This window comes from Carlito syrichta, unplaced genomic scaffold (assembly GCF_000164805.1).
Source record: "Carlito syrichta isolate Samal-C Ts95f unplaced genomic scaffold, Tarsius_syrichta-2.0.1 Scaffold314774, whole genome shotgun sequence".
Classification (NCBI taxonomy): Eukaryota; Metazoa; Chordata; class Mammalia; order Primates; family Tarsiidae; genus Carlito; species Carlito syrichta.
The window spans coordinates 307,642-326,116 of NW_007258870.1; the positions used below are offsets into that span (position 1 = coordinate 307,642).

General features: G+C 38.8%; 1 protein-coding gene across 3 annotated transcripts in view; it reads left to right on the forward strand.

The window, feature by feature from the left end:
- CA10 (carbonic anhydrase 10) overlaps positions 1-18,475 on the forward strand; it is a 523,391-nt gene that overhangs the window by 64,764 nt on the left and 440,152 nt on the right. For all 3 annotated transcript variants that reach the window (XM_021719507.1, XM_008071879.2, XM_021719506.1), the window contains exon 3: positions 12,129-12,203. In XM_021719507.1, coding sequence (XP_021575182.1) covers positions 12,129-12,203 — 75 coding nt within the window. The remainder of the gene's footprint in view (positions 1-12,128; positions 12,204-18,475) is intronic.

Here is an 18,475-nt window from a genome sequence, read left to right on the forward strand (position 1 = left end):
AGCTTGCAAGAAGAGGTAAAGAGAGGCATAGCATTTCTCTTTAACACTTCCTGGAAGTCCTGCACACTTCCCTAACATCTCGTTGGCCAGAACTTAGTCACATGTCCTCATCTAGCTATAAAGCAGGTAGAAACATGTAGTCTTTAGTCTGAGAAGTCATGTATCTTTACTAAAAATCAGGACTTTTGTTGTTAAATGGATACTGGAAGATAAGAAGCACTGTTTTTGCCACTGTTTGATAGAAGCCAATTGTGATCATGATGTCTTGGAAAGCAATGATACTCTAATTATTGGGCTGTTGAAAGGGCTGGATAGAACTGGAATGGAAAATCCGGACGAGGAATATAAGTTTGTGAGTCATCTTCATTGAAATAGTAGCTGAGATAGGTGGGATGATCAAGTCTCCCTGTTACAACTCAGATAATTCAAGTTCCAATTTTTGCTTTGGTTTTGGTTATTTATATAATGGAGCACTAGTTTGACTTGTCTGGCCAGCCCAGCTATGCACATAATTTAGTGGTTCCACCATTTACAAGTATGTGGCACCTCATGTATGCTTAGCAAATACTGAGTGGATCAGAATCTGAATAAGGACAAAAAAGATATTGAGCTATGGTATATGAAAAAATAAATGACTAAAACTACCCTGGCCTTTTCCTAGTGTTTGCTTCTGGCCTTATGTCCCACCATGGCCACTCATTCTAAGAGATCATTTTGTCTACTTTCCCATTGGACACGGGACCTTATTTAGGCTTTTTCCTAGCAAAGATCACAGGTTTCCTGCAAGAGTTCCCTGAATCAGTTGTTTTCCTGCTCTAAACTTCATGTTCTGTTCCCAGAATTTTCCTGGTAACTACTTCAACCCTCAAATGTCATGAGTGTCTTCAGAGTCTTCTGAAGTCTCCCTTGGTCAGGCAGGGCTATCTTTTTCCTTCCACAAGTTGACTTGGAATTTAGAAGATGGAGTGTACTGATTGATGCTTCTGTTTCATCATTACACACACACACACACACACACACACACACACACACACACAGACACACACTCACACATCATTAAAAGAAATTAACCAGGTACAAGAAAAATTGTACCATAGCTTCCAGCTTCTTCCTCTGAGCAGTTGTCTGCTTTTTTCCTTTTGCCAGATCATATTTTTGCCTCTGGCTCCAACCTCACCCCCCAATACAACCACTACTAACATCATTTAATGAAGGTAATGAATGCCATTTATTGAGCCCAAACTATTATCTTATATACATTAACACAGTTAGTCCTTTTAACAGTCCTTCAGAAATTTAGTCCCTGTTTTCAGATGAGGACACTGAGGTGTTTTGGTTTATGTTGTTGTGGTAGTGATGGTTTGTTCATTCGCTTGTTTTCACTGAGCATTTAAGAGATGAATTAATTTGCTCAAAATGGCACATTTAGTCCATTTGAGATACAACTCCGGGTTGCCATATATTTTCCATTATTTCACACTGCCTCTCAAAACAGACCAACAATTCTGCTTGATTCTTTTCATTTGATTTAGCCTTGCTGAATTCAAGCTTAAGAGAAAAACGAGGACATTTTAGTCTCATTTAGAGCTTCTAGCTGTGATGGAAAATTTTGTGTGACATGAGATTAATCCCACAGTTGAATAGCCCATTGATTTTAGGCATTACCAATAGTTTGTTTTCAATTGTAGTTTTAAAATGGATTTGTTATATTGGCACCCTTTCAGTACTGTAAATACAGCACACACACATTCTTTTTTGTTGCTGTGATTTATGGGAGGCTGGGTAAACCTGGACATGAACTTGAACTCTTGGGGTCTGAAGTTTCATCCATCTGTTTAAAAACATGAATAGACTCTACTACCAAAGGAGCTCCAATACTTATGGAGAATACATCCATACCTGATTCCAAAATAATAAATAATAGTAAAAAAATCTGGAACATGAAATGTGACTGTCTTTGATAAAATGTTCATCACATGAGTTTGTGACAGAAGAGGGTCATTTATTAGACAGAGTAGTAATGCTTCTTGATAAGTTGCATATTTTTCAGAAGTCAAAATTCTTTTTAAATGAGTTAGTATTATTATATTATTATTTATTTGTCTTGAGGGTACCCCAATATTTTTCTTGCAAAAATAATTACTTATATTACTGTGGCAATGCAGATTGTTATAGCATTTTTTTACAAAGTAGCTTAACATGTACTTTCTGTTGCTTGACCCTGGTTTTGGCACGCTGTGCAGAAAAATGGTTCTAAAAGAGGAGGAGCAAGGGAAGCTCTGTATTTAAAAAAGTTAATTGCAGTATTCAAAAAACTAAATGGCCAATAGGAAGGGAATAATTGGTAAATTGTGGCATATTCTACTAAAAGGACTATTATCTGCACATTAAAAGTAAGAATGGAAAGACAACTCAAGAAGTAATGTTTAGTGAAAGAAGCAGAAAAAATGATAGCTACTTTCTTAAAATTACATAGATTAGAGATCATCTTTTTGGCCTCTTTCTTTTATGTTCCACGATTGTTATTGTCTGAATAACACTGCACTTGAATTCTAAGGACCATTTTTCATTAAAACTTATTTCAAGGAAGAAGTATAGAGTAGTCTGAAGGGTGGATATTTCTATAAAACTTGTAAATAACATTTGCAAATGGAGCTTTACATGTGTTTCTCCTTTTCTTAGATTTATTAAACAAATACTGTTCCAGTGTACCTATGACATGTATTACATTATGGCAGACAGGACACAAAGCTTTTACTCTTGAGATAGTTTTAATTTAGTCAAGAAGCTAGGGCTAATAGGAAAATATAAATTAAAAATATGTGAAGAAAGTGTTGCCAGGAGGAGACTAAGGAGACATAAAAACTAAATATAACATGGGATTCTTCATGAGACCATAGAACAAAAAAAGGCCATTAGGTTATACACATAGGAAATCTGAACAAAGTGTGGACTTTAGCTAATAATAATGTGCTCATATTAGTTCATTAGTTTTGAAAAATACACTATACTCAACGTCAGATGTTAATAATAGAGGAGCCCGGTATGGAATATACTATTGGAATTCTCTGTACTATCTTTGTACCATCTTTATAATTCTATAAATATAAAACTATTCTAAAATTAAAAGTATATATATGCACACATACTCTATATGTGTGTACTTATACATATGTGTGTGTGTGTGTGTGTGTGTGTGTGTGTGTGTGTGTGTGTGGAGAGAGAGAGAGACAGAGAAAGACAGCAAGAAAGAGGGAGGTAGAGAGAAATAAAGATACACGAAATGCCACTAGACTACTATTTTATTTTTTTTTTAACTTTAATGTCTTCTTCCTCTCAGTCTCATTTTCATCCTCTATTCAACCTCTAAATATGGAACATCCTAGAGTCTATTTTATGTCCCTTTTGGTGTCTTTCTACACATTTTTACATTCTTAGTGAACTCTTCTGGGCTTGTAGCTTTAAATATCATCTATACATCAAAGATCTATAAACGTATGTCTCATCTTGACCACTCCTCAGAACTCACTTTTTATCCAACTGCCTACTTGACATCTCCTCATAAATGCTCACTATCCATCTCTAACAGACCTCTTGCCTTCACTTTTTGCTCCAAAGTCACTCCTCACTCAGTCTTTCCAGTCATTTCAATAATTATCAATATCTAGTCACTCAAACCAAAAACAGTGCAAGTTAGCCTTCATGTGTGGTTATCAACTTCCCTCATCCAATTCATTAGCAAGTTTATTCACTCTTCCTCTTAAACATATAGTGTTTTATCTTCACCAAAACAGCCATAGTTGAAACCATCATCATCTTTTCCTTGGCCTCTATCTATATTGTTAGGCCTCATCTTAAACCTCTCTCTTCCTGTATCTTCTGTGGTCACACATGCTAGTCACTTTTGAGCTGTGATTAAGTGTCAGAATCTCAAAACCCATCACTGTCACACAATCTAATATGTTATTCCAGTCACTCTATTACCTCACCCTCTTTGATTATGCTGCAGAGTACTTTTCTCTATCTAATGCTTTTTTATAATTCAATTCAATTGTTTCCTTTTCTTTTGTCTCTCTCCACTAAAGTGTAACTTCTTATAAAACAGGAACTTTGTTTGTATACTGAATGCTTAGAACACTACCTGTCAATTATAGGTACTCAATAAATATATGTTGAATTACTGGGAGTGGCAAATGAGGAAGGGATACTAAAGTTCTGAAATTCAGGGAAACAAAGGCTTGCAGCAGAGTTGGAATGATCAATAGAAGATTATTGGAAGGAGTGGAACTTGAAGCTTTGCAAATCGGGTAAGATAAGTCAAGAAGAAGTAGATAAGGAGGAAATGTCAGGGAAGAAAAGAGTGGGGCGAGGGTGATAAATGTGGAATGCTTGGGGACAGCAGGTAGAACAAATAACAAATTTTGTAAAGATTTTGAGAAATGAGATAGGAATGTATGGTAAGTCCATATTGCAGAAATGCTTAAATACCAGGCTGAAAATCAGCCATGTTAGGGCCTTTCCTCTTGTTGATTTTCATCTGTAGTCACTTCTGAGCTTCTTAACCATGATATCATACTAGGATTTTCATGTGAAAGTTATGCAGCCTTCCTCACCACCAATTTTTTTTTTCTTACCTCTTAACACAAAAATAATTTTGACATCAGCTTGTTTACGTCTGGTCCAATGTGCAAGGTGATTCTAGGTCATATTCATCCTCTCTGTTTGGAACACTCTGTTAGTCAGTGCAATTCTTGATGATCTGAATGTCTAGTTTTTATGGTAAGTGGGGGTGTCACATAGGTTAGAGAGGTAGAAATGAGTTTCATCTTATCTCACAAATCCAGGAAAAGTAAAGAATGACAGAGATGTAAATAGTCTCCGGTATGGCATTTTCCCCTCTTTGCTTTTAAATGAAACACATTGTGCTAAATAAAAGTGGGTTTGCTATGGCTTTGATTTCCCCAGGCAGGGTGTCAGTTCCTGGTGCTCTTCCATCTGTCAAGTGAGTGTGGGCCTGTCAACTAACTTGAAAACACTTTTGTCCACATTCCCAAAGACCACAAATATAGGTATCACACCCACAAGTCTTTAGATGTAGTCTAAAACCTCCAAAGAATTATGTGAGCAGATTTGTAGGATATACAACTTCACTACAGCGTTTATCATGGATTCACCCAACTTTTATTGGGTGCCTATTATGTACTTATCTTTGCATAAATAATTGGATTCTAAATAAGATACAGTCTCTGACCTCAGGAAAGTTACAGTTCAGTAGGAAAGACTGACATGAAAATAGTCCAGGGCATTCTATAAATGTTAGGATGCAGGATCACATGTAATACGGAGGGTGCACAGAGGTGGGAAATACCTACCAAAGTCAGAGTCGGGTTCTTGAGGAAGGGCATTATCCCTGTGAGTCCATTGGGCACCACACAGTACAAGGGGGCAGTCATTTATGCGTCTTACGGTGACACATGCTTTTCTTAATGTTCCTGCTTTCCACTTAAGAAGTACACTTGGCCATTAAGGAAAAGACAGTGTTGTCATCAGATTTGCATTCAATGATAGATACATTTTTACTTTTAACATCTGGTGCACTCCTGGTTAATAGACTCAGTGCCGCCTTCTTTGAGTTGCCTCCTCCAGTAGAGAAAAGAAGTTTCTTACAAAAACAACCTTTCAGAACTTCTACTATCACATTAAAACCAAATAACCACAGCAACGTAGGGACTCTAACTGCCTCTCCCATATATTCTGTTTCATATTTGTTGGTCATAGTCCACCTGGCACAGGTGTAATTATACCCAGGGTTTGGAAACTCATTTCTGCAATGTGCGTGCTTACGATTTGGTGTGTCTTACTGATGGTGGAGTTTTGTTAAGCAAGCTCCCTTCCCCTACTGGATCCTTTCATGAGGCCTCCTTTATTTCCTCTTGCACCATTTCTTACCCTCCCACAACATTGCACTCTCAGGTGTTCCTCCTGAGTCTTGTTTTCTACCAGGTCGAGAGACCACTATAATTTCCACATGGAGATACGTTGCAGTTGTGTTTTCTCTGACCCTAACTCAGGTAGCTAAGTTACTTGGATTGGGGCAGTAACTCTATCTTGCAACTAATGATAGGGATTTACTCAGACTCCCACTCACACAATCCTGGGGAAGCTTCAGTCTATAGCAAAGACTTGCTGGTGTGATGCCTGTATTTGTGGTCAGTGAGAATGTGAACATAAGTGTTTTCAAGTTGATGGCATGCCCACACTTCCTTGGCAGATGGAAAACCATCAGATTTTTTGTGAGAAAAAATAAAAGGGGTCTTGGGGAATCATTCAGGTCCCTTTAGACTGGTTTGGAAAACCCAGCATGGAGTTATGGGCTTTGTTTGTATGAGGTCTCATCAACTTTAGTAGCTTAACCCAGTGGAAATTGGATGGGGAGTGGGACATACTCAATTTTATATGGACTCTGGTGATCAAATTCAGGAAATCTGGAAAAATTGAGTATTGCATATATTTTCTGCTGTGCATATTGACCAGATATCATGTACATTAAATTAGGAACCCGTATATTTCAAAATTCTTTCTGATTTTCTATATAAAGTAGCTCAGTTCTAAACATTTGATTTAGAAGCAGAACAAGGTGACAAAAATCCTTCGTAGCTTCAAAACAGGAGTCAGTAAACTATGACCTGTAGTCCAAACCCAATTCTGTGTCTGTTTTTGTAAATAAAATTATATTGGCACACAGGTACACACATTTATATTGTGCTTAGCTGTTTTTGTGCTACAGTGGCAAAGTTCTGTAGTCAACACAGAGATAATATGGCCTTCAAAACCTAAAATATGTATTGTGTAATTCTTTTCAGAAAAACCTTGCTGACTTTTGCTCTAAGACCCCATACTTTGATAAGTGACATTCCTTCTCTGTGTCTCAGTTTCCTCATCTCTACAAGAAACAAATGTAGCAATGAACTTTGCTAAGTTCAGAATCCAGAGATTCTGAGTTTTCCTTTGAAACTCCTAAATTCTCAAACTGCCACAATGGAAAAAGAAGAAAATTGAAATAAAGTTTTCTTCCTTGCTATGTATATCTCATCTGGCAGTGATGACAGCTTTTATTAGCAACACATTTTTTAAAAATTAGACACCTGTATTTTTTCCAGGGGCTGTTTGCACATTCAATAAAGAAATTCTGATCTATCCAATAGGCAAAGAGGAGCAGAGGGTATTGCAAAAGCTAAGGCTGCTGTCTGCTCTGAGGAATTCTCAATCAGCTCCGCTCACTTCAAATCAGACGTAAACAGCAAGATGACTCTGGAAGCTTGGTGGGAGGTGTTAAAATCAGAACCTCGTCTTTCTCTAGGTGCTCCATCTATAATAAGCCTCTCATAGTATTATAGCAGAGCTTTAAATGAGGCACTTTTCAAGTGTGTCATCCTATCTTTCCAAATTGCCAAACAGTATGAGGCCATACTGTGCATCCAAGGGTTTTCAAAAACATATTACATAAAACACCTTTGTTGTCTTTCATTCAAGTCAGCAGCTATTATATTCTGTAATTGATAGACATCAGACAGGCTGTACGTAGACTGATTGATTTTTGGAGGTGAATTTGGTTCTTCGCAATGCATGTCAAAGAAGCTAACAGGAACTCTGTGGTTCCACCATTAGAATCAGCTTCATTCCAGTGGTTTGGTTGGCTTGTCACCTGCTAAAATCATACATAATTCTGCTTCTGAATGGATGGGATAGCTGAAAAGTGATGACTGGAAATGAGGAAAGAGCAAAGTGTTTTGCAACTTTCTGGGTGGAACAGTGGCTTTCAGTGGATAGTTTCATCAGTTGCAACACTCTTACTTATCCAGGGGCTTGTCTCCTTTGTTTTAAATTATGTCTTTAAATTGATGTTTTGGTCAAACTGGTAGGTCTTCCTTATAGGGGTTTGTGTGGGGTGAAAGGAGGTGTGCACGTGGAAACAAAGTGAGAGAGGGGCCAGGGATAGTGCCTCACACCTGTATCCCAGCAATTTGGTAGGCCAAGGCAGAAGGATCACTTGAGGCCTGGAGTTTGAGACCAACCTGGGGAACATAGGAAGACCCTGTCTCTACAAAAAATTTAAAAATTAGCCAGGTGTGGGTGTGGTAGCACATGCCTGTAGTCCCAGCTACTAGAGAGGCTGGGGTAGGAGGATTGCTTGAGACCAGAGTTCAAGGCTGCAGTGAGCTATGGTCATGCTACTGTACTCCAGCCCGGGTGACAGAGTGACACTCTAAATCTAAATAAATAAGAAATTTTTTTTTTAAAGTAAAAAGAGGGAAGGAAAGGGGGAGAAAGAGAAAAAGAGAGAAAGAGGAAGAAAACGTGAATGCATCTAAAAATTTGAAAACCTTGTCCTCTTACTCAAGGTTTCATTAGAGCTGGCATCCCCTTTCTTGCCATCTTGACAGCAAGCATCTTTATTTCTCTTTTTCTCTCACTGCTTTATCCCTTGTAGAAATGACAGTTTCTTAAGGATATGGTCAAATAGGCAAAAAAGAGTAGAAAAAACTATTTCTTTGTGTAATGGAGTGTCAAATGTACTCGACACAACGCTACAACTCAGATATATAAAGATGTATCGTTTATCTATTTAGATTATGCACTATCCTCTCACTAGTGTTCAATGTAATTTTCACTTTAGAACATATCAGTAGTACTATAAATAGTCCCTTTAGGTCAATGACTGTCAGCTATGATATGACTGTTTCTGGGGGAATATTTTGAAAATGAATGAGGGTACTTGAGATTGTTTTAATGAAAGAGGTTGCAATTAGCATCAACTGACGGGAGTCATAAATGCTATGGGATCTGCCATGTATTAGACAGTCTCAAACAATGATAAATTATTCCATGTCCCAGCAGACATTCAAGTGAGTGAAAAATTGTGTTATTTATCTGAGCCTACAATCAAACTCCATTTTGCATATGAACACAAAGCATCTCTTACAAAGTTTTATTATAACCTGTTCTTCAGCTATGAAAATACTTTGTAAATCAAGAGGAGGTGGTACTTTATTTTGTTTTGAACTTTGTCAAGAGTTGTTCACAACGTTGGAAAATCACACCACTGAAAGCAATGTCATTGGTGTATTCTGGAATCTCCGATACAGCACAATGATATTATTTGTGCCTGTTTCAGTCAAGCATCTGATTTCTTTTATTTTATCTTCTTGTGCATCATGCCCAAGTATTTACATGTTGAAATATATAATATTTTATTATAAATTATGTTTCTTGTATTCCCTCCTTATATTATAGTTAAAGCATTCCATTGATTGACTATATTGATATTCTTTGTGAAATTATGTCTGTGAATTAGCTGTCAACAAACTTTGCAGGAAAGAGCCATGGGGAAAATATTTTAAGCTTCATGGGCCAAATGGTCTATGTGGCAACAGCTCCTCTTTGCCATTGAGTAAGCAGACATAGACAATATGTAAATGTATGGACATGACCACATGCTAATATAACTTTATTTATGGACATTGAAATTCAAATTTAATATAATTTTCATGTGTCACAAGATTTTTTTTCCAATCATTTGAAGGTGTAAAGCCATTTTTAGCTCTTGGGCAGTACAAAAACAGAGTGGATCATATTTAGCTAGCAGGCACAAATGTGCCAAATTTATGTTCTAGTATTTTATGCTCAAGCATTTACACATTGAAATAGATGTTATATTTCTTTTATTTCACCTGTATATTATAGTGAAAGCACTGCACTGGTTTTTTTAAATGATACATGTAAATACTGCAAAACTTTGTATGTAAAATATTTAGATAAAAAATTAACATAAAACAAAAATGTCTTAGTACTGAGCGGATTCTTACTTGGAATAATGAAACAAATGCAAGAGACTGCATGCGGCTTCCCCCATCAACTGGCTCTGAGAATAAAGAGAAAAGGTTGTATTTATCGTTTAAATTGTTCCATGGCAGGCAGCAATCCTGACTGGATACAACTTAGGGAGTTTTGATAAAACTCAGAAGTTTATGTCTGTGATAAGGAAAACCAGTCCTGGCTTATCTCTGATGCAAAGCTGTTAGATGGTGTTTGCAGTCCAATGTTTTCGAGCTGTTAGAAATGTGTATCTTTTCCAGGCTTGAGACGTGTTTTGTGTCTAGCAGAGCCAGGCTAAAGCTTAGAGAAATAGCAGGGGTGGGATGTTTTGGTTGTTGTTTCTGTCTTGGGTTTCTTTTATTAGTGGGTCTTATATACACCCACTAAATAAAATTGAATTTTATTTCATTATTATCAAGGTGAGGATTACAAAGAAAGTGTTTCATAAATGACCATGAGGTCTGACCGCACTAAATAATATTTGATCTCACAGATTTCTAGGCCTTTAGGATTCCCCTCTCACTCCTATGATGAACGCAATGAATTGGAAAGGAGAAGAAGTCCGAATCGTGTAGTGCCAAGGTCTAGAGGAAGAGTCAGAGCCCTTTCTGAACTCTAGAGAAATGTTTTTTGTCCACCCACTTGGTGAATTTTGCAGCCAAGTAACTCTTGATCTGGCCTCTCGACATGGTCAGAACCTAAAGGTCTCCTGACTGACTTCAGATCTCTGTGTCTTTCTTTGGTGCTGCGAATTCCCGAATGTCGTTTGAAGCATCTGCATGGCTCCCTGGCTGGACAGAAACCTCCCAGTCTCTGCTTTGAGGTTACTTCTCCCTTTGCCTGCTGCCCCAGAGCAGATGTACTGTCTCCAATTCAGCTGCCTTCAAAATCTTCCTCAAGGGCTGTAGAAACTTCTGAACTCTGTCCACACCACATGGGAAGTAAGAATACTAGGAAATCTCATATACTTTGATGCATTCGTGCCCTAGATTTGTGCTGGGCACAAAAGAAAGGTGTTATCTCTCCAAAGCCTCAAATAGGCTCTTTGTTCCTCCTCCATTTGCTTCCAAAGTCCCCTAACCCCACTGTCAGCTCCAAAAGGAGTGGCTTCAGTTTTATTCATCCGATGTCATGAAATCTCCTTCAACCACCAAGCTACAAGCTTCAGGGGTCTTAATGTCATATATAGCAAAAGCATCTTCTCTATGCTCTGAGACTTGGAGCTAAGCAGTACAAGCTCTTCTGGAAGCTAGAGAAATCTAGCAAATCCTCTCTCCTCACAAATCCCATTGTCTTAAACTCATTCTCTCCGACCTAAAATGATGAGTCTCATGACTAGAACTTTGAAGAGAAAGGATGGAAACAAAAACTAACAAACCCTCCCACCAACATTTAAAGAATTAAATTAAAGTGAAAGTTTAACATTAATTTTATACTAGCAAAATTACAAATACCTTTAAATTTACCTTATTTTCCTCCAGTGTGACTGGGACCTAAAACGTGAATATAGCTTAATTTAAAAAGGGATAAATACAAGTTTATATATCACCTATAATTGTGGGGCTATAATATACATGCACTAGAATTGCCCCAATTCACCTGTCAACTGTCTAAATTCAAGGATTATTCTGAGGTATATCAGTATTAATACCCAGATCTCTAAGATATGTCTCGATAGCCTGAGTTCTCCACTCTTTTCTCCTTGTGATGTCAGAAACCCTGACCATAGTTATTTATATTCTTGTTTAAATCTCCCTGGGACCTGGGGTAAGCTAGTTGGTTGCACCTTTCAGCCTTCTAGCCTTGCTCCTATGGCAAACTTCCAACCTCTCCAAACACAAAAGTTCTATGCACAGACAGAGTTATTACCTGGCTCATGGATGGAATCTGCCTTCTCTCTTTCATCCCAGCAGGGTGTGTGTGTGTGTGTGTGTGTGTGTGTGTGTGTGTGTGTGTGTAGGGGGCAGATGAGGACAGTTAAACAAGTAGCAGGGGACTTAAATATACAACTACTATCTCTTTCACTTTAAATGAAATGTCTGCGTACTTTTAATAAAAATCTAAGACAATATATTTACAGGTTAATGATCTTTTTTTTAACGGAGAGGGGGAGGTGGCTTGCTATTGTGGTATGACTTTTGGGTGGAAAAAAAGTTATTTTATAAATAGTTACCCTTGTTACTTAGATGACTGGGACACAATACTTCTCTTCTACCATTTCAGTCTCTTTTTCTTCTTTGCTTTTCCTTTAGCTCAACAGAATTCACCAAAAATCCATGAAGGCTGGTGGGCATACAAGGAGGTGGTCCAAGGAAGCTTTGTTCCAGGCAAGTACACACTTCTTCTTTCTTTCTTTTTAAAAACTGTTAGAATGAAAACTGGTGTTATTTCCAGGATTTTATCTTTGCTATGTGGCCTGACATTATTGCAAAAGGTAATGCTGTCTAATTTCAGTGTCCCATGAATACTCCATCAAGAGAAAGTTCGTTGTTAAGTGAGTAGCAACTTAACTAGAACACTTTTTTTTTTCCTTCTGAACCTACAATCCCAAGGTCCTTCTGTCTGTAGCATGTTCTGTCAGGGAGAAGGTGATAGATGATTGAGGGCTGAAGCTGTGTCTACTGACATTTGGTTAAGTGAGGAAGAGTCATTTCTGAACAGTAATAAAACTGAAACTATGAAAGGCTAACCATGGCAATGGAGCTTGCTGGGATGCATGCTGTCACTAGTGTTACTTTAGTAGCATCCATGGCTGGGACTTAGCAGATCAGGTCATGCACCTGCTAAAAATAACAGGCAAAGAGGATGCTGTCAGCATGGGGTCAGAGTACAGAGAACCGAAGACAAGTTAGAACCAGAAACATACCACGGACTTTAGTTCAGAAGCAAGGTGGAGGGTCTGTCTCTTCCCACTACTCTTACCCTCATTATGACCCTCATGCTTCTGCTGCTGCAAGACTTTAGTAAAGAGAGAGGCAAGGGAAAAAGTAAGAATCTTAAAGGGAAGGATGGAAGGGGAGGTAGGTGGCATATTTCAAAGTATTTTTAATTGCTTAGCTGTGAGAGTAAGATATAAAGCTCTCAACAGGTACCAACATGAAGTCCCTACACAAGCACTAAAAGGAGAGGGCCAGCAGTGTCAGTTGAGGTCTCTGTAGCTGGTGGCTGGTAGAAAGAGCAGTGTCCCAGGTCACTTGGTTCATTCGTGGCTGCTATGTCTCCTTTTCCTGTTCTTCTGTAGAGTCCATTACACCAGCTGTACAGAGCTAAGCAAGTCATCAAACCCTCTGAGCATCACTTTTCTGATTTGTATGATGGAGCCATAATAAGTGCTTTGGAGCTTTGCAGTAGGGGTAAGCAGGCATGGTAAGGGAGAGTGTGTGACCCAGGAAATAGCTAACTGGCTGCCAAATAGCCTTAGAAATTAGCATAATTAACTTGATAAATTTACTATGGCACATCTATTCTTTAGCCCAGTGAACACAGAAACTGAACTTGATTAATTCATCTAGAAATGACCTGGTTTTTAACGGCAATATTATAACAATTTAATTGACACAAGTTATGTTTACATGAAGTAATATAGGTATATAGCATTTGATACTTATGGGGGGAACCCCCCAAAAACAGAATTATTTGTTGGGGGGTAGCGCACTTATAGTATAGGCTTCTCCTGTTGGGCTTCTCCTGCTGGGAACCCGTCAGCATCAGAGTACAAGCTAGGGTTGTTGTGAGAGGTTGTATTTGGCTTCGGTGAGTTTTTTTGGAGATTCTTTTAACTCGTTTGATCATTTCATTATGGGTGATTTATGAGTGCACCTGCCCAAACCGTGCCGAGTGTTGAGCAGTTTTTGACCAAAAATGGCATGACCCCCATGCCCTACCTTCCCTATCCACCTGATCTCACCCCAAGTGACTTGTTGTTTCCCCGGAAGAAGAAAAGTCCTCACAGGGAAGTATTTTGCCCATGTGGAAGAGGTGAAACAAAAAACAACAGAAGTACTGAAAGGCATCCAAAGAGACAAGTTCAAAAGCTGCTTTGAGCAATGGAAAAAGCATCTCGGTAGGTGTATCGCATCAAACAGAGAGTACTTTGAAGGTGACTGAAATTTAAATATGTAAAAATAAATTCTATTTATAATTATACTCTTGTATTTTGTGAGTATGAAATTAGAGTAGCAAAGGAGATTTCCTCTAGGTGATAATAAGTTTTGCTAAATTAGTACTATCCCTACAGAGAGCACCCTCTTTAGTGATAGAAGTACCCGTAGATAGCACTGGATGGTCACTACAAAATTTTGCCTTTCTTCCTCATATTTTTAAAAGTGTTTTCTTGTCTGTTGTCACATACTCTCTTTATGTGTGTTTAAGGCCTTGTTTTGAGTTGGTTGTCATTTCTAAGACAACCACAAGGAAGAATTTTTATTGTTCCTTTACGTGTTGAATTAAAAGAATTTAACTTTCCTCATTCTCAACTTTAATGGAGATAATATGTATAAACCCCACTACATGGGAAGTAATAAGAGAGAATATGTATAAACCCCACTACATGGGAAGTCTGATCATGGACTCTGAAGTGGGACCACCATGGGCTTGAGTCTAGATTCTATAGTTTTCCTGTTGGCAGGACTGTCAGCAAATTTCTTGTCTACTCAAAACCTCCTGAGTTCTTCCATCTGTAAAATGGAGATAAGAAACAATTTGGCCTCATGAGGTTTTATGAGGATTAGATCACATAACGGAGGTAAAGTGCTTTTGGTAATGTTTGGTGCATGGAGAGTCAGTACATGTTAGTTGTTGTTGGTATCTGCTTGAGAAGATGCAGAGAGCTACCCACTGGAAAGTGTGATGTTGCAAGTGAGGGTCTCTCAAGATGCCTGGAACATGGAGGCTGCTTAGCAAATGTTCCTTGAATTTGTAAGCTCAAGGGTTTCTACACGGTGGCCAACTGAGGTAGGACTCCTCATTCTCTGAGTTTAGTTCAGTTAAGTCCTAAAGACTTCTGGTTTCCTGGTAGAGAAGACCAGTACCTAATGAATCACTTTCTAAACTTTTGAGAACTCTAACTTTGTTTAAAAAGGTAAGAGTTTGTTATTTAAGTAACTGAATCTGGGGCTCTAACATCTGACCAGTACCTAATGAATAGTTTTCTAAACTTTTGGGAACTCTAACTCTGTTTTAAAAAAGGGTAAAAGTTTGTTACTTAAGTAACTGAATCTGGGGCTCTAACATCTGACAGACTCCAGATGACCTACTTTTTCTAAGTGGGTGCTTGGAGAAAACAATGGACTTGTACCTCTTACCATTACTTGAATATAAGGCTAAAAGTGTTCCTCGATTTGCTACTTGATGTTTTTCAGGTTAGGGATGTGTGAAAGAACAGAGAACTTGGTATGAATATTTGAACTAGTTTCATTGTCCCATAAGTTCCTTACTAAACTGTCTAGAAATAATTGTCAGTTGGCATAACAGTTGTGAATCTGTGACTTCAACACAGCTGTGGTGAATAAAAATATATGAGCTCCTATAGCAATGGCGTGTACAAGGTTAATTTAGCATCAAAATGCCCCCACTTTTGTCAGTTCAATAACACTTATGAAGAACCTATCTGGTGCCAGGCATCATGTTTGGAGCTGTTCATGAAGAGGTAACTGATTTGCGATTTCTCCTCAAAGGTGAACCCACAGTTGAAATGGGAAGATAAGCTATAAACCCATGACTCAGGATAACAAGAGCTCTAATGGGGTTTACGTAACATGTGAAGGAGTACTGTATTGTGATTCTACCTTAGTGTTTAACAAACCTTGTTTACCTGCCCAAATTCATACCTTTTTTTGACCCCACCCACAGCCAGAGTCTTCCTTGCAGGTACAGCCCTGACTGTGTTTGCAGGTTCACCCTCTACATAGCCATGTGCTCAGGGAAGAGCGCCTTCCCAGCCCTAGAGGGTTGCTCTTGGCTAATCTCTGTATCAACCATGGTGACATCAGTCTGATTGGCTTAGACATTGTGATGGCTAATTTTATATGTCAATTTGGCTATACTTGGTACCCAGTTATTTGGTCAAATGTGTCTGAATGTTGCTGTGAAGCTACTTTTTAAGATTAGAGTAAAATTTAAACCATTAGACTTTGAGTAAAACAGATTACTATCTATAATGTGGGTGAACCGGGCTCGGTGGCGCAGCCTGTAATCCCGCGCTTTTGAGAGGCTGAGGTGAGTGGATTGCCTGAGTCCACAGGTTCGAGACCCACCTGGGCAGGCGAGACCTCACCTATACAATAAATCAAAAAATTAGCCGGGCATGGTAGTGTGCGCCTGTAATTCTGGCTACTTGGAAGGCTGAGGCGGAAGGATTGCCAGAGCCCAGCAGGTCGAGGCTGCGGTGGCCGGGAGCGGCCACTGCACTCCAGTCTGGGCGACAGAGTGAGACTCCAACTCAAAAAAAAAAAAAAAAAAAAAATGTGAGTGGACCTCATCCAATTAGTTGACTGACAGTCTCAAGAGAAAAATCTGAGGTCACCTGAGAAAGAGGGAATTCTACTTCCAGAAGCCTTTGGTCTTGAGCTGCACATCAGTTTTTCCCTGGACCTCCAGTCTACCAACCTGTGCTGTAGACATCATCCTTGCTAGCCTCTACCATCATGTGAACCAATTCTTTAAACTAAATTAATCTCTCTCTCTTTTCCACCCACAATTCTGCTCCTTTTCTCTGGAAAAACCTGACTAATACACTAATGCAGACATTCACATGTGGTAAACAGTTCTATTCATGGCATGTGAGGGTAGTCTGCTGAATAAACTTGAAAACAAAAGCCACACTAAGATAGCAAAATGGAAAGTTGGGAAGAACCCATGTCTTTTATGGCCCACTTGAGGATTGAATTAACCGTGGAACTGCCTTGCCACTGATTGTGTTAAGTGCAATAACACACTTCTTACTGCTGGAGCCATTTTGAGTCAGGTTTTTTGTCACTTGCAGTCCAAGGCATTCTTCCAGAGTTAAGTGTTTCAGTACAAGACTGAAGGAAGGAAGTTACAACTGGGTCTTGACAAGGTTCAGGGTTACTCAAAGTGGAAAAGAAGAAGAATGTGAGGTCTACGACACACAGGCAAAGAGGGGTAAAACTTAAGTTGACTTTGGGGAGTGGTGGGTACTTCTGAGTGCCTAAATGGCAGAGTACAGAATGAAGAAAGATGCATGAGGAGGCCAGCAAGGTTGGGGACTCAGTTATGAAGTTATGTGTGTTCTGTGTGCAGGGGTTTAGACACAAGCTCTTTAAAGACAGGGGAATTATAAGACATTTCTAAACTCTGGGGAGTAAAAATCAAATGCCAGTTTTAGAAAGACAGCTCTAGCCACAGAGATGGAGATGAACTGTATTCCAATGAGGATATCAGAGGCAGAAGGTTCAGTAAGAGTTTTTTGTTTCTTTTATTTTGTCATCCAGGTGAGAGATGACAAGCAACTAAACTAAGATTTTAAAACCAAAATTACTGGGTTAATCATGTTATGTATTAAAAGATCAGCATGGGATTTGCTTGATAGCATTTAAAGTACATATGAATTACATATATGTATATATTAAATAAAGTATGCATGTATACAACACATTCATAACTGAGTGTAAATATGCACACACATCTAACACATTTCAAGAAAATTTGTGCCAAACACTGTTTATTCACATTCTACTTACCCAAAACAGTAGGGAAATTGTGCATTCTTATTAGAGGAGGCACTATGCTATGCTAGAAACTGAGATTACAAAAAGAGATGACCTGTAACCACTTGGAGTTTATAATCCAGTGGGAGAGATAGTTAAAAATAATAAGCAGCCCCTCACCTCCACTGCCTGCTTCATGTGGAAATGTTTGAAGACAGTGACATATCACAGAAACAAAGATCTGAGTACTACATGCACTCACTCATAAGTGTACCCTGAACATTTATCATAATACTATAAGAAAGGGATTGGCAGTAGCGGGACACTACTGGGAGGGGGCGGGGCATATAACATCAATAAGGGTACCTAAACTTTACCTGTACGATGACCACTTATGTACCTCACCCTGAATTGTACCGCATATCTTTAAAATAAAAAATAGTATAAAAAAGGGAGATTTTTGTCCTCCCTTTTATACTGAGACACCAGAATCCAGGGGTTTGCTTTTATTTTACAGTATTAAATCATGACAATTGGGGTATGTAGTTTTCCAGCTTCATGGAACCCTAGAACAGGTGAAAAGCCTCTCTTCAATCCTGCCACCTCAGCAGAATCACTCCTAAATCACTGACTCTGAGCTCTTTTGCTCACTCATCCCGCTGGCTCTCTCTGGACACCTGCTTTCAGCATGGCCATGCTTGGTCCTGGTTGGGTAAACACCAGTGGAGATTCCACTGTGGCCTTCCAAGAGTTGAGGATAGTGGGAGAGAGATGGGTAATGTCTATCACCTTACAATGCTTCTGGTATTGTCTTGGAGGGTGTCTGGGGCTACCCAGCCTAAGAGAGCAAGGAGAGCTTCCCACAGGAGGTAAGGCCTAAACTGAGTTCCTGAGGGTTAGCCAGATTCTGCTAAGGGAGGAAGAGAAGAATG